The sequence below is a fragment of the Notamacropus eugenii genome, chromosome X, assembly GCF_028372415.1.
Source record: "Notamacropus eugenii isolate mMacEug1 chromosome X, mMacEug1.pri_v2, whole genome shotgun sequence".
NCBI lineage: Eukaryota > Metazoa > Chordata > Mammalia > Diprotodontia > Macropodidae > Notamacropus > Notamacropus eugenii.
The window spans coordinates 100,366,157-100,388,932 of NC_092879.1; the positions used below are offsets into that span (position 1 = coordinate 100,366,157).

General features: G+C 41.1%; 1 protein-coding gene across 1 annotated transcript in view; it reads left to right on the plus strand.

The window, feature by feature from the left end:
• Nucleotides 1-22,776, plus strand: part of TEX11 (testis expressed 11) — a 183,437-nt gene that overhangs the window by 133,618 nt on the left and 27,043 nt on the right. The window contains exons 17-21 of the mRNA XM_072627254.1: nucleotides 1,349-1,451; nucleotides 16,241-16,362; nucleotides 18,787-18,872; nucleotides 19,758-19,817; nucleotides 21,398-21,444. Coding sequence (XP_072483355.1) covers nucleotides 1,349-1,451; nucleotides 16,241-16,362; nucleotides 18,787-18,872; nucleotides 19,758-19,817; nucleotides 21,398-21,444 — 418 coding nt within the window. The remainder of the gene's footprint in view (nucleotides 1-1,348; nucleotides 1,452-16,240; nucleotides 16,363-18,786; nucleotides 18,873-19,757; nucleotides 19,818-21,397; nucleotides 21,445-22,776) is intronic.

Here is a 22,776-nt window from a genome sequence, read left to right on the forward strand (position 1 = left end):
CTAGCCCAGTACTTGGCACAGTGCCAGGCAAGCATTCTCTATTGCTTTGAGTTAGTTGATTCCAAGTTCTTTCCATTTTATCGTTAAATCTGTTCAATTTGAGGGAGTCATTCTGTTGGCACCTGGAAATCATGGGGTGAAGGCTAGAGATGTAGCTTTTAGAGCCATAAAGATAAAACAGAGTTGAAGATGTGGGGAAAGTTTGTATGGTGGGGTGGAGATTGAGCACCCTGCAAGAATGCCAGAAAAAAGAGCCACCAACAGAATCTTGGGAGATACCAATTGTTAGGGGGAAGAGAACAAGAAATTTGTCAGAGGTATGGGGGAAGCTCAGGCAAGTCTAGAGTCACTGAAACGAACAGCTCCCTTTTAAAGAAGGGTAGTTGGTCAGCAGTGTCCTAAGCCACATATAAGTCATGAGTCAAGAAAAGATACAGAAAAAAGGTTTAATGAAGTGAGAAGAAAAAGAAGAGTTGGATTCAAGTGGGTTTGAACCCCAAATAGAATGGGTAGAGGTGTGTGGAAGGGATTCATTTCAGACAAACAGCTTATGGTAGATCATCATCAAATGGGGCCAAGCTGAGTCCAGGGGCCCTCTGGGGGCCTGCTTTTCCCTGGCCTCTTTTAAGCTTGATAGTTTAATTTTTTGGCTTAAAACATTTCTGTCACAGAGACTGATCTGTCATAGAGACAGCCACATAGGGCAACCTCAGTGACAAATCACTTTATACTTGGAGCTCACATTTACGCAACTCTTTGAGGTTTATGGCATGATTTCCTTACAACTATGGGAAGCAGGGAGTAGAGGGCTTGGCATCCCAAGGGGAGCAAGAGTGTCTAAAGTCCTTTAAGTGTTAAGTGGCAAAACTGGGGCCCACGCCCAGTTTTCTGGGTTCTTGTCCCATGGCGTGTTATTTCCCATTCAGTTAACTAGAAGATGTAAGTGCCTCAAACTCAGGTGCGGCTTTGGGATTGGGGAGTACGTTGAGGCTTTTTTACTACCAAGGAAGTCTAACTGTGCGGGACACAATGAACAATGGAAAGGATATACTGCTGGCTTCCTTCAGGGCCATAAGAAAGCTGAGCTCAGAGGACCACATAAGAGGCCAAGGTGGTAGAAATAGTTGTTGGGCACTGCTAGAATGCTTGGAGGAGGTGGCTAGGAAGGGAAGGGAGGAGGAGAGACACTGATGTAAAAATGGAAAGTGGTATCAATGACAAGAAACTAAAGCTTCATTGGGAGTAGCTCAGTGATGTTACTGAGATGAGACAGTCCCATCAGCCCTTGGGATTCTCTTACCTCAGCTTGAGCTTTGGCAACCAACGGAGTTCATTTTTCTCTTCCCAGGCCAACGAGGCTGTCAAAGAAGCTGAAAGATATGACACTGCCAACATTTTCACCCAGTTCATCATGTTCAAGATTGCGGTCTCAAGGGGCAATACTGATGAAGGTAAGAGAGCTGCTCCTGAGTAAGCCAGTGGTGCTGGTAATGGTTATGCTTGGGTGGGTGGGGCATCTAAATGATTTCATCACAGAAAGTAAGGGCAGAAAACAGAGGTCGTAGCCTCAAGGAGTGTGACCTCTGATAGTAGATTCCAGTTGAAACTAGCCCCAAAAGTTGAGAGGCAAGCTATGGAGAGGAGTAGGCCCTGCTAGGCAGCTTCTACTGACAGGCAGACATATTGTGTGAGGATGTTGTGAAAATGGATCACTGGGACCTTGAATTATTAGAGGAAGTGTGACTTACCTTAGCCCCATGTGTGTGGCTTTACATGTGTGCTTTCTCACTTTCAGTGTTCTCTTGCTTTGGGCCCACTTTTCTTACTGACACTGAGCCAAGGATGATGCCCCCATTTTGAGTTCCGTGTGTCTCCTGGCTGTTACAGAGAAGCTTACCAGTGGAAATGTGGGACTTGTGGTCTTAGGAGTGTGGACCCCCAGGAGGGCACACACTACCCCTCTCCCCCCAACCCCCAATCAAAATGTCTGGGCCTTGTGGGAATGTCATTGGACAGGATGGAGAGCAGGATCTTGGAATGGAGACCTGGACTTTAAGCTGTTTTTAATGAAGGTCATCGAGTTCCAAGAGGACAGTCCTCTGTTTTACTTTTCCTTTGTATTCTCAGTGCTAGGCACAGTGCCCTGTCTGACCCCACAGGCTTGTGGATTCTTTGATTAGATGACCTTGGGTGAGTCATTTGACTTTGTTACGCTTTAAATTTTTCATCTGTGAAGTGGAAATGCTAATAGTAGCATGGTAGGGGCTAGGCAGTGTAGTAGATGGAACACCAGACTTGGAAGACTAGATACAGAAAGACCTAAGTTAGAAGCCAACCTCAGACACTTAAACAGCTGTATGACCTTGGACGAGTCACTTCACTTCTGCCTGCTTCAGATTTTTCATCTGTAAAATGCAGACAATTATAACCCCTACCTCCTAGGGTTGTATGGATCATATGAGAGGACATGCTTTGAAACTTTAAAACAGTGTAAGCGTGCGCTGCTATTATCATTGTAATAAGAAATCTATGAACCAGGGGTGTGGAAAGGGCTTTGTAACTGTTATTAGCCCTGATGAGAATTTCCTGGCATCCAGAGACAGGAAGAGCTCATTCTTTGCTCTTCAGGGTCAGCCGAGGTCAATCCTCTTTAGGGGGAAAATCACTGAGGTATGTGAGGCATTTGAAGCCACATAGCAGACCTTTTATTAGTTACTTTTGTGAACTTCAGGATGCTGAAAAAAGAACAGGAATCCTGAGTCTGTGGAGAAAAAGAAGAAACTCCAGACTTTTTCCCATTTTTTTCTCTCTTTCTTCTTTTGAACATTCAAGTAAAAACAGCATTTAACTTTGGCAACACAAGACCCAAGACACAAGGCTCAGCATGTTTCTTTATCCCTCAGTAACCAATGCCAGTGCTTTCTCAGCTCTCCTTTCTCCGTCTTTTTTTCACGATGAGATGTCATATACCAATAAACTAAATCTGCATTTGGTTCAGTTTCAATGTTCTAAACTGCCAGATTTTTTCCTCCTCTTTCTTTCAAAGAGGATGGCTTGTACCGTCAATGGAGAGATTGGGTCCTTCTTTCTTAGAGTTTTTTCAAACTTTTTTTCTCAACTGCAACACCAAAACAAGCGAACATTTCCATTTATAGAGTGGGATACAAAAGGAGGGCTACGTATGAAATTGTACATCTCCCTTTTATACCAATTGCTTTTTAAAAAATATATACGGTAATTGCACGTTACTGTTAAAGCTGTCCATCTGAGACGTCTTCTTTGACTTCTTGCTCTTCCCTTCCATGCGTTTAAACAATATTCCCAAGCCTTTCTTTTTAGGGGTACCACTATTGCTAATTTTCCCTCTACCTCCATTCTCCCCCCATCTCCATTTAAAAACTGAGAGAGGGAAAAAAAGAACCCTTGTGACAGATAGGCATAGTCAAGCCAAAGGAATCCCCAGTGACTGTGTCTGAGAACTGCTGGCTCTCTCTGTCAGAAGGAGAATGATCTGCTGCCTCCTCACGCCTTTGGAGTCATGCTTGGTCATTGTACTGATCAGAGTTCTTAAAGTTTTCCGAGTTGTTTTTCTTTACAATATCATAAATATATCAATACTCACAATTCTCTGAAATCATCTAATTCATCATTTCTTATGGCACAATGATATTTCATTCTCTTCATATGACCACAGTACGTTCATCTGTTTCCCAATTGTAAGTTTCCCCTTGGATTCTAGTTCTTTAATCCTTGCTTCAGGTTTCCAGAAATTTGACGGTCCACTCCCAATAATATCCTCTTTGTTAGCCCTCTCTCCCCTCCCTGTCCTTCCTTATTTCCCTTTTGAGTTTGGTATATTTCTGCATCAGATTTTGCATGTGTGCATGTGTATGTGGAATCTTACTTTGTCCATTGCAGATTAAAATGAGGGTCCCCTGATGCCTGCTCCCCCCCCTACCCTTTTCTCCAGGTTTGTACATTCTTCTCCCACCCCACTTATGGAAAATAGCAAGTTCCACTCCCTTCTTCCTCCTGCTTTCACTCTCCCTTTTCTTCACCATCTTCAGACTTTACGAAACAGAACCCATCTAACCTCAGGGCCTCGCTAGCTTTTGAAGGCTTAGAATCCAAAGGGACACTTGTTTCTTCTTCCCCTGCTGGAACGTTAGCACCACATCACCATCCAGCTCCTTCCATTTGCTCAGGTTTTCCTTCCAAGATTTCTCTTGAATCTTCTGTTTGCATTTCAGAGTTTCTACTCAGTTCTGGTCCTTTCATCAGAAACATCCGAAAAGTCCTCCCTTAGAGGAAGTTGCCAGGTTTTTGGTGATCTTATCTTGACCGTGGTTCCTTGGTATTTGAACTCCTTCTTTCTGGATGCCTGTTGTACTTTTGCTTTGTCTTGGGAGCTCTGGATTTTGGTTGTGACCTTCCTGGGACTTTTCCTTTCAGGAGATGATAGGTAGATTCTTTCTGTTTCCAGTTTGCCCTCTGGTTCTAATAAACCTGTAATTTTTGAAATAGGATGTAGAGGGAGATACCTTTTCAGACATGGCTAATATGGGAGTTTGTTTTGCCAGACTATGTAGGTATATGTTGAGGGATTTGGGTTTTTGTCTTGTTTATTTTTTATTTGCTTAGGGAAGGAGTAAGTAGGAGAGACAGATTAATAAAAAAAAATGCTTGTGATTTGAAAAATTAACAATTTTAAAAAGAAAAGAAATAGAGTGTCTGGGATTTTTTTTAATCATCATTTTCAGGGAATCTAATGATCCCTCTTTGACTTTTTTCCAATGCAGTTGTTTTTTATATCAGATAGCTTACTTTTTCAGCCTTTCGATTTTGTTCTAATATTAATTACAGAATCATGGAGTAATTAATTGCCATTTGTGGCAGCCAGGTGATGTAGCGGGTAGAGTGCTGGGCCTAGAGTTAGGAAGACCTGAGTTCTAAGGAGGTCCCAAACACTTCTTAGCTGTGTCACCCTGGGCAAGTCACTTAACACCTCTGTCTGCTTTGGTTTCCCCTGTTGGAAAATAACAGCACCTACTTCAAAGGGTTATTATGCGAATTAAATGAGATAATATTTGTAAAGCACTTAGTACAGTGACTGGCACATAGTAGGCATTTTATAATTGCTTATTTCCTTCCCTTCACCCTATCCTATTCTAGTTTTTTAAGAAAATTGTTAATTGGATAAGGTTTACCACTTCCTGTGTCCTCCCAGCTCTTCTCTCCAGAGCTGTTATTGCATCGTTTATTTCTTGCTTCATTTCTTTTAGGTTTTTGTGTAGTCCTTGTGACCAATTCAGTTTTTTCCATTTGGAGTCACTGCTTGTAGTTATTTTGGAGTTTTTAAAGATCTCTGTGTCCATGATAATTTGATACCAGTTTCTGTTTTCTTTGGTTTACTCATATCTTTCTAACTTTAGTTCCTGAATTGGGGCTTTGTGCCAGGGCCAAGCTCTGCCTGATGTTGTGCTTTGGAGTGGGGTAGTTGACCCTGCTTGGGCTCTGTCTTCTTCTGCTTGCTGTTGGCATCACCCCCATCTGGATCTTCAGGTCCAGGCTGATATCTCTGGTCTTGTGAACTCCTGGTCTTGTGCTGTCGTCTACGTCTGAACAGGTGCCCTTCCCCATGGCTCCCACATACACCCCCCCCCCCCAGGGCTTTCTGATCTCCCTGGGGCTTTTTCAAGGCTCTTCCCAACCCTTGCCAACCCTAGACACATGGCCTTTTAGACTACATGTATCTCTCTGGTTATGTTAAGAGGGTGCTGACTTGTTTGCCTGCTCCATGGCACTGGCTCTGTTCACACCCTGTAAGCTACCCATTGACATTTTTGCCTTACTGGATTAGAAGATGACCCTGGAGTTTCCCATTGGATTTCTTGATTATCATTCAGTCTGATACAAATATCAGGTATTTGGTGCTGTAGGTAGGTGAGAGCTGGGTACTCTCCCTTTGTTCAGGCAGTAATCTTGATCACATGATCCCATCTGTTTGCCAGCATCTCTTTTCTTTGAATTATAGAATAGTTTCTTTTTATTTATTTATTTATTTAAAGTTTTCAACATTCATTTCCACAAAATTTTGAGTTCCAAATTTTCTCCCCATCTCTCCCCTCCCCCACCCCAAAACACCAAACATTCTAATTGCCCCTATCACCAATCTACCCTCCCTTCCAACATCCCTCCCTTCCTTTATCCCCATCTTCTCTTTTGTCCTGTAGGGCCAGAAAACATTCTATACCCCATTACCTGTATTTCTTATTTCTTAGTAGCAAGAACGGTACTCGACAGTTGTTCCTAAAACTTTGAGTTCCAACCTCTCTTCCTCCCTCCCTCCCCACCCATTCCCTTTAGAGGGCAAGCAATTCAATATAGGCCAAATCTGTGTAGTTTTGCAAATGACTTCCATAATAGTCATGTTGTATAAGACTAACTATATTTCCCTCCATTCTATCCTGCCCCCCATTGCTTCTATTCTCTCTTTTGATCCTGTCCCTCCCCAAGAATGTTGACTTCTAATTGCTCTCTCCTCCCATTGTCCTCCCTTCCATCCTCCCCCCCACCCTGCTTATCCCCTTCTCCCCCACTTTCCTGTATTGTAAGATAGGTTTTCATACCAAAATGAGGGTGCATTTTATTCCTTCCTTTAGTCGAATGTGATGAGAGTAAGCTTCATGTTTTTTCTCTCACCTCCCCCCTTTTTCCTTCCACTGACAAGTCATTTACTTGCCTCTTTTATGAGAGATAATTTGCCTCATTCCATTTCTCCCTTTCTCCTCCCAATATATTTCTCTCTCACCCCTTAATTTCATTTTTTAAAGATATGATCCCATCCTATTCAATTCACCCTGTGTTCTCTGTGTGTGTGTGTGTGTGTATGTGTGTGCGTTCATGCGTAATCCCACCAACTACCCAGATACTGAAAAAAGTTTCAAGAGTTACAAATATTATCTGTCCATGTAGGAATGTAAACAGTTCAACTTTAGTAAAGTCCCTTATGACTTCTCTTTGCTGTTTACCTTTTCATGCTTCTCTTGATTCTTGTGTTTGAAAGTCAGATTTTCTTTTCAGTTCTGGTCTTTTCATCAAGAATGCTTGAAAGTCCTCTATTTCATTGAAAGACCAATTTTTCCCCTGAAGTATTATACTCAGTTTTGCTGGGTAGGTGATTCTTGGTTTTAGTCCTAGTTCCTTTGACTTCTGGAATATCCTATTCCACGCCCTTCGATCCCTTAATGTAGAAGCTGCTAGATCTTGTGTTATCCTGATTGTATTTCCACAATACTTGAATTGTTTCTTTCCAGCTGCGTGCAATATTTTCTGCTTGACCAGGGAACTCTGGAATTTGGCCACAATGTTCCTAGGAGTTTCTCTTTTTGGATCTCTTTTAGGCAGTGATCGGTGGATTCCTTGAATACTTATTTTGCTCTTTGGTTCTAGAATATCAGGGCAGTTTTCCTTGATAATTTCATGAAAGATGATGTCTAGGCTCTTTTTTTGATGATGGCTTTCAGGTAGTCACAAAATTTTTAAATTGTCTCTCCTGGATCTATTTTCCAGGTCAGTTGTTTTTCCAATGAGATATTTCACATTATCTTCCATTTTTTCATTCTTTTGGTTTTGTTTTGTGATTTCTTGGTTTCTCATGAAGTCATTAGCCTCCATCTGTTCCATTCTAATTTTTAAAGAACTATTTTCTTCAGTGAGCTTTTGACCCTCCTTTTCCATTTGGCTAATTCTGCTTTTTAAAGCATTCTTCTCCTCATTTTTGAATCTCTTTATCCAATTGAGTTAGTCTATTTTTAAAGGTGTTATTTTCTTCAGCATTTTTTTGGGTCTCCCTTAGTAAGGTGTTGACCCGCTTTTCTTGCATCTCTTTCATTTCTCTTCCCAGTTTTTCCTCCACCTCTCTAACTTGATTTTCAAAATCCTTTTTGAGCTGTTCCATGGCCTGAGACCATTGAATATTTATTTTGGATGTTTGGGGTACAGAAGCCTTGACTTTTATGTCTTTCCCTGATGGTATGCTTTGTTCTTCCTCATCTGAAAGGATGGAAGAAGATATCTGTTCACCAAGAGAGTAACCTTCTATAGTCTTATTTTTTCCCTTTTTTGGGCATTTTCCCAACCAGTTACTTGACTTTTGGGTCCATATTTCCCAGAATTCTTAATTTTTCGCATTTCTTAGAACATGATCCTTTTCTCTTACCCTCATGTATCAACGTTTGTTCAGCCAGTCCTCAGTCTTTGGATGTGACTTGTTTCCAGTTTTTGCCCTTACAAATAAAGCTGTTCTAGATAATTTGGTATGGCTAGGTCTTTTTTCCTTTTATTAACATCCTTAAGGTTGTCATTATAATCTTAATAGTGGCTCCCACAGTGTGCACACTTCAAAGTCCTTAGATTGTTATTTTGCTTTTCAAAGCAATTTCACTGATTATTCCTGTAAGCTGCATCAGCAGTGCAGTAGTGTGCCTGTTTCTTCACAGCCCTACCAACTTTGAATTTTATTTTTTTTCTAAGGAGTCTCCAGCCCTGATGACTCTTTCCTCCCCTCTACTCATTCATGCTGCTAGACAGAGCTGTAGAGTTCAGACATTTGTTCTGGTTGGGTCCACTCCAGATTGATGTTATCTATCATTACCTAGGTTCTACTGCTCCCTGATAGATTCTCTTTCTCGTTTCCCACCAAGACTGTTCCAAATCTTCTTTTCTCAAGCCTCTCACAGTACCCCCTTTCCCTATCCTAAGGAACTGGACTCATATTTTACTGAAGAAAAAATGGAAGCCATTCAAGTTTTGATCAGTGGCCAATCTCCTTTGATCCTATCCTTCTTTAAAGCTCCTATATTCTCTCTAAAGTTCCCCTGCAATCTCTAGTTATGAAACAAGAATGTTATTGTGTACCAAATTTCCTGGTTGTTTGAATTTTGGCTGAACCTGTGATTTTATTGGATCAAGTAATTCTTGGTGTGGAGACTCCCTCCACTGATGCACATCAGCAACTCTTCTGTAGCTTCAAGCAAAGCTTCTCAAACTTTTTCCACTTGTGACCCCTTCAGCACTTCTTAAACTGTGTGGTCACGACCCGCAGTTTAAGAGGCGCTGACTTAGAGTCCGAAAGAGTCACTTGGAGAAACTGGGAGAAAAGCAACTTGATGATGCTCACACAGTCAGCCAGTATGTGCTGTATGCAGGATTTCAACCTACTGAGTCTTCTTGACTTCTACGCCAGCTCACCACTATCTGCTATGTCATACTGCCTCTTAATTGACCATAAAAACAAAAAAAACAACCCAAATTTTCAGCAGAATGTTTTTTAATTTTCAAAGTTTGTTAAGAATATCTTCTGTGGCATTCCATTTTGGTTTTAGCAGAAGGTTGCTATTTTGAAATTTTCTTTCCCCTTCCCCTTCCTAGTTGCTTGCTACTTACTGATATGATCTATATGAACCAGTAAGTAATAATGTACCTTCTCTAGTAAATGTATTAGGAGGGAGGTGGAAATGAGGTGGTAGAGTGAAAAGAAACATTAGCGTCTAGCTCTTCCTGCACATGTCCTTGTCAAAGATGGAGACCAGAGAATGCACCAGACTGGATTTTGATTTGAAAAGCCAAGAAGAAGTCATTTTTCCAGCCCAGGACAGGTTAGGGAGATGGACAGAGAGGTCTCCTTACACTGGGGTAGAGGTCTGCCTGGGACCTTGGAGTTTCAGAGGGCACTATTTTAGTACCCAGAGGCTGAGAAAGGGCTGAGACGAGATCCTAGGAGATCCCTGACCAAGCACTGGGTGTAAAAAAGGGTGCAGTTTGGCAGCTCTATTGCCACCACTCGGTGCTGAGTCACAGATCCAGGGTGAAGAGTGTTGAGGAGTTCCAATCCTAGGGAAAAGTTCCAGGAAGCAAACTGTGGCTGTGTGGCTTTGGTCCTGGGAGCAGAGTGCAACATCCCGGAGCAAAATGGAGCGCCTTCCAGCAGGCCCTAGACAAAGGTTTGGTGTAAGATGTGTAAACAAGTAGTAAACGTACATGAAACGTTAGCTCTTCCCCAGTAGATGACTGGCCAAATGACTCGAACAAACAGTTCTCACAAGGAGCTGAAGAGTGCCCCAGATCTTTAATAATGAGAGAAATGAAAGTCAGAACGACCCTGAGGCTTCACTTCACTTTCTGCACGTTGGCAAAAAGGACCAGAAATGGCAACAGCCAATGTTGCATTGTTGGTGGAGCTGGGAAATGAGACAGCCATTTTGGAAAAGAGCTTGGAATTATGCAAATCAGGTGACTAAAATGTCCACGCCCTTTGACCCAGAGATTCCATTATTGGGTTTACATGCGTCAAGGAAGCCATCAGGAAGAACATTTATAGCAGCACTTTTTTTTTGATAGGTAAGAATTAAAAACAAAGTAGATGCCTGTCAACTGGGGAATGGCTAAACAAATTGTGGTACGTGAATGTAATAGAATATTGCTGCGCTATAAGAAATGATATCTGAGATGAATACAGAGTAGGATCGAAAGATTTACATGAACTTATGCAGAGGGAAGTGAACAGGGCCAAGAAAATAACTTGTAAGTGTTGTATGATAGGTACAGAATCTATAGCAATGCAAACAGAAAGAACTACACACCAAAAAATCAAACGTAAATATTACAAAATTATAAAGATCAAACCAGACTTGAAGAGATAGGAGAGGACACACTCACTCCACTCCTTCATGGTGTTACACATTACACATTTTTGGATTTTTTCCAATATACTGTTCATTGGTGCTGATTTTTTTTCCTCTCCTAAAAAATACTGCTTGTTATCTGAGATGGCTCTGGGAGGGGAAGGTAGAGGGATACCAGGAAAGCTATGATGATATAAGAAACAGAAGATATCAAATAAGACTTATTAAAAATGTAAAAACATAAAAAGGAAAAGCTAAATGTATAATAAAGTATAATAGTGATCTCAATTTGCCCCTTTTATACCTAGATAAATTAAACCAAAACAAAAATAAACAAGAAAGAACTCAGTGACCTGAATGGAATTTTGGAGAAGTTAGGTCTCTGGAGATTATTGAATTAAGTTGGATTATTGAAGAGAAAGGTATACACCTTTTTCTCAGCTGTGACCGGCATGTTCACAAAAAACTGACCACATATTAGGGCATAAAAACCTTTCAGACAATTGCAGCAAAGCAGAAATATTCAATGTACCTTTAACTGACCCTGATACAGTAAAAATTGCATTCAATAAAGGGCTTTTGAAGCAAAGATTGAAAATTAATTGACAACAAAATAATTTAGTACTGAGTACATGACTCAAAGAACAAATTATAGAAACAGCCAGTTTCATGGAAGATAATGACAACATGAGGCAACGTACCAAAATTTGTGGGATGCGGCCAAAACAGTCATCAATAAGAAAGATAAAAGAGAAACTCAACAAAATGGGCGTGCAACTGAAAAGCAAAATGAAGCTACAAAACTAACTAATTTAAAACCCCTGATTAAACATCAAGATAAGAATCCTGAAAATCAAAAGAGAGATGAACAAAATTGAAAGTAAAAAAAAAATCATTGAAGTAATAAACTAGGAGCTGGGTTTTGTTTTTTTTCTTGGCTAGGTGGGAAGAAAGAAAATAGATAAGCCCTTAGCTAATTTGACTAAGAAAAAGACAGAAGTAAAACCAAAGTGCTATTGTTAAGGTGAAATTCACAACCAAGCATTTACAACAATCAAAAAGATGAATTTATAACCATTGTAGAAGAAATAAAAGCAATTATTTTTTGAATATTTTATTTTTTCTCAATTACATGTAAAAATAATTCTTAACATCTATTTTTTAAAACGCTGAGTTCCAAATTCTCCCCCACCCATTTCCCCTCCCTGGGATTGTAAGCAATTGGATATAGGTTGTACATGTGCAGATAAGCAAAGCATATTTCTGTATTAGTCATGTGAAAAAAAAACCACCAAAGAAAGTGGAAAAATAGTCTGCTTCGATTCGCATTCAGACTCCATCAGTTCTTTCTCTGGAGGTGGCTAACATTTTTCATCACAAGTCCTTTAGAATTGTCTTGGATTGTTGTGTTGCTGAGAAGAGCTAAGTCATTCACAGCTGATCATCATATAATATTGCAGTTACTGTGCATGATGTTTGCCTGGTTCTCCTCGTTTCACTTTGTGGCAGTTCATGTAAGTCCAGGTTTTTCTGAAATCCTGCTCATTATTTCTTATAGCACAGCAGTATTCCATTACATTCCTATACCATAACTTGTTCATCCATTTCTCAGTTGATGAGCATCCTCTCAATTTCCAATTTTTTTGCCACCACAAAAAGAACTGCCATAAATATTTTGTGTGAATAAGTCCTTTTCCCTTTTCTTTGATCTCTTTGGGGTACAAACCTAGTAGTGGTACTTCTGGGTCAAAAAGTATGCATGGTTTTATGGCCCTTTGGACATAGTTCCAAATTGTTCTCCAGAATGATTGGATCAGTTCACAACTCCACCAACAGTGCGTTAGTGCCCCAATTTTCCCCTCTCTTCTCCAACAATTATCATTTTCTTTTTCTGTCATATTAGCCAGTCTGATAGGTGTGAGGTAATAGGTGTGTATGTCAAAGTTGTTTTAATTTGCATTTCTCTAATCAATGGTGATTTACAGCATCTTTTCATGACTTTAGATAACTTTGATTTCTTCTTCTGAAGACTGAAAGTAAAGCAATTATTGAGAGCTATTTTGCTAAACTGTATGCTACTAAAATTGACAATCTAAATGAAATGGATGTGAACATTCACAAAAATACAAATTGTTCACTTTAACACAATAGGAAATGGAATATTTAAATAATCCTATCTTAGAAAAATAAATCAAATAAGCCATAAACGAATTCCCAAATTAAAACCCCCCTAGGACCAGAGAGATTTACAAGTGAATTCTACCAGACTTTTAAAAAACAATTCCAGTATAATATAAATGATTTGAAAAAATAGTTGAAGAAGGGATCTTGATGCCTTAATCAGGGAGAATCAAAACAGAGAAAGAAACCTATTGACCAGTTTCTTCAGTGAATATTGATGCAACAATTTTCAATAAAATACTGGTAAGGAGACTGCAACACTCTATCATAAAGTTCATAGACTATGAACAGGATGAATTTATTCTAGGAATGCAAGGCCGTTTCCATATTAGGAAAACATAAGTAGAGTTGATAATGTTAAAAAACAAAAGCAACAAAAATCTTATGATCATTTCATTAGATGTAGAAAAAGGATTTGACAAAATCCAACACGAATTCATATTAAAAACCCTAGAAAGTGAAGGGTGAAATGGAGTTATCTTTAAAATGGTAAAGCCAAGAATAAGCATTATCAGTAATGAGAATAAACGAGGAACTTTTCCTATAAGATCCATAGTGAAGCAAAGATGTCCATTATCACCATTACTATTCAATATTGTACTCGAAATGCTAGCTTTAGCAGTAAGACAAGGAAAAGAAACTGAAGGAATAAGTATGGACGAAGAACACAACGAAAGTCTTGCTTTTCTGCAGATGTATGCTGGTTTATTTAGAGAATGAACTAAAAAAGGAGTTGAAACAATGAGCAACTTCCAGCAAAGTTGCAGGATAAAAAAAATAAGCCCACGCAAATCATCAACATTTCTGTATATTTTCCACAAAACCTACCAGGTAGAGAAAGAAGCAGAAATTCCATTTAACAGAACTGCAGATTGTATGAAATACTTGGGAGTCTACCTGCCAAGATAAACACAGCAACTACCTGAACATAACTACTAGACACTCTTCCCACAAATAATGACACATCTAAGTAATTGGAGAAATTGTTTCTTGTTGATCCTTTGTTCTTTGAAGAGGACCGGTGATATCATTAGGCAATGTCTTGACTCATTCGTGAATTGAATTTCAGTGAAGTAGAGCTGCAGAGCTGTCAGCTTCATTCTCTCTTCTGTAGTCATCAAGGTCCAATGGCAAGGCAAAAGTCTGGATGGTTGGCGATGGCTCAGGATCCAGTAGGTGACCTTGGTGTCTCCAATGTTTGACCAAGCTCTAAGTGCATCACAGTCTCTACTTGAGACACCCTTGGGGCTTTTGGAACATCCAGGGAAGTCTTCACATTCTTGGGGTTGACGTTCCCCTAGCTCACCTACTGGTTTGAGGCCCTTCAGTTCCCCTTAACCTGGTCTAGCTTATTTGCTGAGACCATTTTACTGGGGCATGACCAGTGTCCATGCTCCAGCTTCTTGGAGCCACAGGTGAGAGTTGGGTGAAAGGTGGACACCAGAGGTGGATGAGCAGCCCTCCCACCCCAATCACTCATGGGTGGATGAAGCCAGAATAATAAAAATGGCAATGCTATCTCAATGGATTAATTTAAAATTTAATTTTAATTTAATAAAATTCTTAAATTCAGAATTAATTTATCAGTTAATTCTTCCCTTCCATACCAAACTACCAAAGAATTACAGAGCTAGAAAAAAAATAAGAAGATTCATCTGTAGGAACTAAAAGGTCAAGAATGTCAAAGGAATCAATTTAAAAAATGAGAAGGAAAGGGGCGTGGCAGCGCCAGATTTCAGAGCATGTCACTCAGACAATCTGCTGCCAGATCGGAAAAGAGAGAGCTTGATGGATGGAATAGATTCAGTACCAAACAGAAGTAAAAGAACACAGTTACCCTGGTGTTTAATAACCCCAGAGATCCCAGCTATTGGGTCATGAATGCGTTACTCAACCAAAAGTGTTGGAAAAACTGAAAAGCAGTTTGAGAGAAACTAGGCGTAGACCAACATCTCACACTGTAATACCAAGATACGCTCCAGACAGGTACACGATTTAAATGAAGGGTGAGAGCATAAGCAGACTAGTGGAACATGCTAGAAATTGCCCATCAGCTCTATGGGTAGGGGGGGAATTCATGACTGAACGAGAAGTAGGTTCACAGGAGGTAAAAGAAATAACTTCGATATCATATGCAGCTAGGATGAAAAGAAAAGTAGGAAACTGCAGGAAAAAGTTTGTGCAGTAAGTTTCTCTGATGAAGGTCTCATTTGTAAGGTATATAGGAAACTGAGTCAAATTTACAAGAATAAGTCATTCCCTAATTGATAAATCATAAAGGAGTATGAATAGTCAGTTTTCAGGTGAAAAATTCAAAGCTGTCAGTAGTCATATAGAAAAAAATGCCCTAAATCACTAATAATTAGACAAATGCAAATTAAAGCAACTCTGAAATACCACCTCATACCCATCAGATTGGCTAAGCTGACAGAAAGGAATATGACAGGCACATTAGTACACTATTGGTGAAAGTGTGAATTGGCCTAACCATTTTGGAGAGCCACTTGGAACTATGGCCAACAAGCTATTCAAATGGGTGTGTCCTCTCACCTGGTATTGCTGCTACTAGACCAAAGAGGTCACAGAAAGAGAAAAAAGACCCATGTCTGCAAACATCTTTATAGCAGAATTATTTGTGATAGCAAAGAATTGGAAACGGGGGGGCGGGGGGGAAGATGCCCATCAATTGGGGAATGGCTGAATGTTTGGATTTGTGATTATTATGGAATGCTATTGTGCTGTAAGAAATTATGAGGAAAAAACTAGGAAGACTTGGATGAACTGACGCAGAGTGAAAGGAGCAGAACCAGGAGAACGATGTGTGCAATAATAGCGTTACTGTAAAAGATGATTAACTGGAAGACTTAGTAATTCTGCTCAACACAATGATCAGCTACAGTTCCGGAGGACTCATGACAAAACATGCAGAAGAGAGAGAGCTGATGGACTGAGAGTGCACGCTAAGGCGTATGTTCTCCTTTCTCTCTCCTCTTTCTCTCTTGGATATGGCTGATGTGGGATTTTTTTTGCATAACTAGAAATATTTGTAATGGGCTTCATCTTTTTTTATTTGGAGGAGGAAGGAAAGGAAAGAACTGAAAATAAAATAAAAGTTAAATTAAAAAAATAAATGTTGAAGGAAACTTACATTTTAATGATTGAATACAAAGTGGCAATTTTGGTATTTGATGATCAAGGTGAGAATTATGTAGAATTTTGGCAATTGTGATTTGTGTGTGTGTGTGATTTTGTGGAAATTTTATTAAATGTTTTTAAGTGAACCTAAGAGATCAGTGCATTTGACAGGAATGAAAGAGTCTCTCACTTTTGGGTCAACCTGTTAAATGTTGTTATTCTGTTTCCTCGTATTTCAGCACTGGTGGCCCTTGATGCCCTGGAGAAATTCATGGCAAACCGAGCTGTACAAGAGAAGGAGATGATTAAAGAAGAAAATTCAACTCCTTTTCTCACTCTAGCCGCCCAGTTTGCTTTAGAGGTAATACTTATACCTGCCTTATTTTTTCTCTCCATGATTGGAAAAGAAATAGTGCAGCCATCTTGCAATTCAGTAGCCATTTCTTTACTGAATTTGTTCTAAGTACAGAGCACTGTGCTGAGAGCTGGTGGACACATACAAAGGAATAAGACATGGCCTGTACTCTCACAGAGCCTACTATACCTGTGTCAGTGAATGAATGAACGGAGGAACTTACTCTGTACAAAATGGTGGAATACCCCTCTACTTTTCAATTCTTTGCCACCACAGAAAAAGAGCTGCGATAAGTATTTTTGTATATATGGGTCCTTTACCTCTTTCTTTGATCTCCTAGGGATTGAAACCTAGCAGCAGGATCACTGTGTCAAAGGATACACTCAGTGCAGTAATTTGGGGGCCATGGATACCCTAAGTTTTCCAGAATTGCTAAGCCATTTCCCAGCTCTACTGCCAGTGCATTAAGGCACCCATTTTCCTCTAGCATTTGTTATTTTTCTTTTTCTTCAGCTTTGACAATCTTGAGGGGTGGGAGGTGGTACCTCACAGTTTTATTTTGCATTTCACTAATGAATACTGAACATTTTTTTTTTTTTACATGGGTATAGATAGCTTGGATCTCTTCTCTCGAGATCCACTTCCTCATGGCTTTTTTGACCAATCATTGATTGGGGGAACACTATCTTTTAAAGAAATTCCAAGCTGAAATGCAAACACCTGTCACCTAGCTGAGTTGGAGACTTATTCCTGTCATCACTCACAACAAAGTAGTTTAGTCTGAGATTCTTGGTAAGCTTGTTCAGCTCTTCTAACCTTTGGACCCAGGAAGCACAGATGCCTGTGGTTCTCTGCTTCTGACTCCTTTGTCTTCTGGGAAGGGAGAGCAGGGCCCTGTAGACTTCCACCCCTGACACTACACTAGGCCAGGACACTGCCACTCGTTTTTCCCTCCTATTGACATGTTGAATGAACTTTATTTTTTATTCCCAACTCTCTCTCTCTCTTTCCCCTTCTCTCTCTCCCTCTCCCTCTCCCTCTCTCCCTCTCTCTCTGTCCCCCCTCCCTCTCCCTCCCTCTCTCTTCCTTTCCCCTCCCCCTCCCTCTCTCTCTCTCCTTGTGCACCTTGATTGTGAGATCATTTTCCCTAACTTTCCTTTCCTTTCCCTTCCCACTGAAGTTCTCCTGCCTCTTGGCCCAACCCCTAACCCACCCCAGTCCATCACTTCCTTAACGAAGCCTCTTTAATAGGCCCTGTTGTTTAGAGAATTCAGTCTAAGTCCCAATTACTGCCCTGATTAGTTTGGCAGTCAATACCCTCCACACTCTGATCTTCACTGGTTTCTCAAGCTTCATCTCCTGCCTCGCCCTAACTCTGCTGCTGGTCTCCATGTGTATTTCTGTGTCTGCTCGCTTTTTCACCTTTTCCTTGCTCACTCACCTCTACCTTCTTTAAACTTAGCAACTGAATTCAACAAAAGCTCTTGTCATTGAAATAGTTTACAATTTTATATGTGTGTGTGCGTGCGTGTGTGCGTGCGTGTGTGCGTGTGTGTGTGATTACAAAGTACCTTATGTATATTAACACATTTGATTTTCACAACAACTTTATGAGTTAAGGGGTACAAATAATATTATTCCAACTTTACAGATGAAGAAACTGAGGCTATGAGGCCAGACCACTTTCCCAGGGTCCCTCAGCCCAGTCAGGGAGTTGCCTAGCACTTACCCATGGCACTGCTTGGCACCTGCTGAACACTACCATGTATTGCTGTTTTCCTTGTATTCCTGACACCTTGCACATAGTAGGTGTTCAATAAATGTCTCACCAGCATCTAAAGAGTTGATAAGAAAATGTTTGTGCATCAAGGGGAAAAAAGGCCAGTACCGAGTGTGCTTGTACATAATGCATGCATGATGGGGAGTAGGAGGAATCACAGGTAATTCTACCATTGGGAGCTGAATAGCAGAGAGCTTTTAAAGAAAAGGTTAGAGGTGTATAATTGATGCAGCAAGCAAAGGGAAGCCAGCAGCAGAATTGAGAATAGGTACGTAATAGAACTAGAGTTCTAGGAAACACTAATTTTTGAGGGGGCAAAAGAGCCCCAGAAAGGCTGTACTCATTTAAATGAGCTTAATGAAGGATGGATGAGCAGAGATGCACAGGAAAGAGCAGGTCAGAGGGCCAACTGTTTGTTCCTGAGGATGTCTTTGCAAATGACATTTCAAGTTTTCTTGAGGACAGGCTGCAGTCATGCGTTCAGACCTGTTTTTTGCATGGCAGTGAATTGTGTAGTTTTCTTATAACGATGAAGAATGAATGTATTCATATCATCTTTTCACAAGGAAAAGGAATCCAGGCTATGGAGACTTTGTTCAGGTTTGTGAAAGTCAATTTTACATTTGAGAATGTATGTGTCATCTTTGCAGAGTGGGCAGCAAGAGGTGGCTAAGAGAGCCCTGGAGTACTTAACCCAACATTCCCAAGACTCGCGACAAGTTCTGGCTGCTTTTAAGTAAGTCATCAGCCTATGGAGAAAGTAAGATAAACAGTGTACTTCTCTGTCATACTTTGTGAACTTGCCTGAAATGCTAGTGCTGATGGGAGCCATTCAGTCAGGTTGTATTAGTGCTGCCTCATGCTAAGGGTAAATCGAGTTGTTCCAAGGGTGGTCCTGGTTCTGTTCCTCCACCCTCAGGATAGAGTGTTTCAGCTTGCCCTAAGGCTCTTGGGGTAACGTGGGGGGAAACCCTTCATGGGCCAGTGAAAAGGAAGGTAGAGGCCAAGACTCTCTGAGGGCCATGGCCTGGCATCTGCCAGCCAGAAGAGGGCTGGGTACAGAGAGTGCGGCCCACTGAATCTCTTGCCTCCTGGTGACATGGAAAGCAGCTCTGTTAATGAGAGAGAGTAATCAAGAGGAGGTGCTCACAGGCACTTTCATGTTCCAAAGCATTTCCTTCCATTTTCCTCATATGACCCTCACATCAAGCTCTATAAGATCAGGCTAGATGCTGGAGATCTTAACCTCTTTTACAGGTGACAAAACTGAGACTCAGAAAGCTGAAGTGACCAGGGGACCATGATGGCAGGGCAAGCCTCCCAAGCACCTAGAAAGAACCTTGAGGCATCATCTTATCCAGCCTCTTGCTTTAAATAGTGGCTAAGCCTTCTAGGGCACGTGGCGACTTAGTCACTTTGGGAAGCTGTCCAGCAACCAAACCTGTGTTACCTCCTTCAGCGATTCATTCCATCCTCCTTGCAGCAAATGACCTCAGGAGCCAACTTTTCTCAGCCTTGAAGGCTACTTGTGTCTGAGGCTTTAGGGCCATAGTAGCAATGAGAGAACCACTGTGGAACTGGATTATTGTGAGCACCACATCCTGTGTTCCTTTTTTTGTAGGTGTTTGATTTCTGTGGCTGTTCCCCAGATCTCTCAAAGAACCAAATCTGACGAAAACAGGTAAGTCCTGTACTGTAGGGGCAGGACACTTCAGAGTTACAGAGATGCCTGTGGGCCTCCTAGTGGGGGTCTTTCTTGGCCCCAACTCTTGCCCAGGAGTAGCCAGTCTGCTGTTTCTGGGCTATCAGCCAATGGAGGCAGCTCTGCAAAAGATTTAGCAATTGAGGGGAGAAATGGGTATCCATGTGTTTATTCAAAGAATCCTCTGCCTCCAGAAAGTGTAAAGGAAAAAAAAATCTCTTCAGACTTTGGCTGAGGGACAGTCTCCAGAAGAAAATGACTAGTTTAGCTCAGGCCGCCAATTCCCCAGCAGTTCTGAACTCTCCCCTTGGTCAAGGACTTTGACAGGCCTGCTTCCCCTCCTTGCTTCATAGCATAGAATCTTTTCTGTCTCCTAGTACACTTGGATACTACCTTGCACATCCAGGTGTCCATAACTCAAGCATGACAGACAGATCTTAGTGGCAGCTCTAGGCAGAGAGGCCTTTAGCATCAATCGCAGAAGGCATGCGCCTTGTGTGTGTCAGACCTCAGTCATTCAAACAACTGCTGTGTGTTTGTGCGTTGGAGGAGGAAGGAAAGAAGAGGCCAAATCATGGATGTGTTCACAGTGCTCTTTTATTACTTTGAGAATACCTAGACCAACGCAAAGTAGGTTTGAATGATGCTGACCAATGTTTTCATTTAGAGCTGGGCCTACTTTAACAGATAAATCAGACTAATTTGTAGAAAGCCACTTGAATGCTACCAAACTGGAAATGAGGCGGCCTGAATTCTGGGCCCGGGACTGACCTCTGTGACCTTGGGCAAGTCCCCTTCCCTCTGCAGAGCATAATTTCCTCATCTACACAATGAGGGCTTTGGAGCAGATCCTTCCTGTTTCCCACACCAAAGACTTCTCTGATTTTAATTCACAGGATCTGTCTGCATGTAAACTATTCATTTAGGAATGGGTTTGAAAAGTTTTCTCCCTTCTTTAAACCCTGTTGGCAAGCCCATACGACACACATGTTGTACCCCTCACAATGAGAAAGAGTAAGTTAGTATCATGATCACCAAACTTGAAATAGATGGCTCAAGGTCTTCGGCACCTTACTGTGTGAGCCTCAGCTTTGTTACCCGAAAAGTGGAGATAAGAGTGACTCTAGGCCCCCCCACTGGATATGAAGCTGAGGAGGAACTGAGCCCAAACATCCAGGATATGAGTGAACTGGAAAGATGAAAAGTGAAATGATGATAATAAGAATTATGATAAGTAAGCCCTGAGAGAGCACGACCTAAAGGCGGTGTGGGTAATAGGAACAAAGACATTCGGGACCTGAATGGCACTTTCCAGCTTCTCCTTTGATCTTCATAATACCCTATGAAGTCAGCTGGGCTGGAATGATTCCATTTTACAGAGAAAAATAAGCTGAGGCTCAAAGAAGGCCGAGGTGTGTTGTCCAAGGTTATCATCAGCCTCTAAACCAGACTCTTGGACTTAGGGTCCAGCATTCTCTTTATCTCAGGGACTTTCTCATTTTGCCTTCGAAGCATCCTGAGAGAAGTATCTGCTCATGTGTTCCCTTTAATCCTTCCAGTTACAGAAAGGAAGAAATGGACAGACTTTGGTCTTGGCTGAAAACAGGTAAGCTTTGCTTGCTTCTGGTCTGGCTTTGGTCTGGCTCTAGTAATGCCTTAAAGTGCAGCAATGAGCCTGTTGACTTCAATGTGAAGGCTCCATTAATATTGTTTACAGAAGACACAGGACAATACAGGGAGCTCTGTGCTCCTTTCTCATAACTAGCCTTCATCCATAAGAATTTGATGTTAGACTGTGTTAGACAAAGTAGTTCTCCTGCCAGGCTCCCCTGACTTGAGTGTTCTCTGGCTTTCCAGGGCTGTACACCTCCTTCCTCCAGCTGGCTGCTCTTCTCTTCTTTTTTACTCTGTCCAGGATGCCTTGTCACAATATACCAGAAAGGACAGTGTGGAATAGTGGAGAGATAGAGCCAGGAAGACCTGGGTTCGATGTCTGTGCCAGTGTCTGGCACAACCTGGCTGTGAGAGCCTGGCCAAGAAACTTAACTTCTCAATGCCCTAGACAACTGAGATGAAGTTGTGGGCAAGCTGCCAGTCTGCATTGATAAGAGGGAGTTTCTTCATCTGGTAGTTTCCCAGGCTGATGAAGTCACAGGTCAAAGACCAAATCCCAAAGCTCACCCATTTAAAAGTATGTAAAACAATAGAGTTGTTGACAGAGCCCAGGGGTGAAAAACCAGCCTGGCATGTCTCTCCAGAGATCTTGGAGGGCATGTAAGAAGTTTTCCCCGCTGGTAACATACCATGGGAGCTCAATAAATGTTAAGCCACTCTATTGATACGCTTTCAGCTCCTAATCTCCTTTCCTCCCTTCCCTCACTTCTTTCTTTTTCTTAAATTTATTTTTTTTGAATTAACAAAAACATCAATTTTTCTCTCCCTCTCACTTCTCCCTCTTCCATTGGAAAAAACAAACCAAAAACTTCTTGAAACAAATACGAAGAGTCAATCAAAACAAATTTCCTCATTGGCCATGTCCTATATGTATGTACACACACATACACACATACATATACACACATACACATATATACGTACATACATACACACAGTACATACATGCGTACATACATACACACAGTACATACACACGTACATACACACAGTACATACACACGTACATACATACATACAGTACATACACAAGTACATACACACAGTACATACATACGTACATACATACACACAGTGTATACATACATACGTACATACACACAGTACATGTACACGTACATACATACACACATATACATACATACACACACACACACACAAATATGTCTTGTTCTGCATCCTAAGTGCATTGGCTGCTTTGCCAGGAGAGAGGCAGCAGGCTTCGTCGCTGGCATTGTGGTTAGTCATTCCACTGGTCACAGTC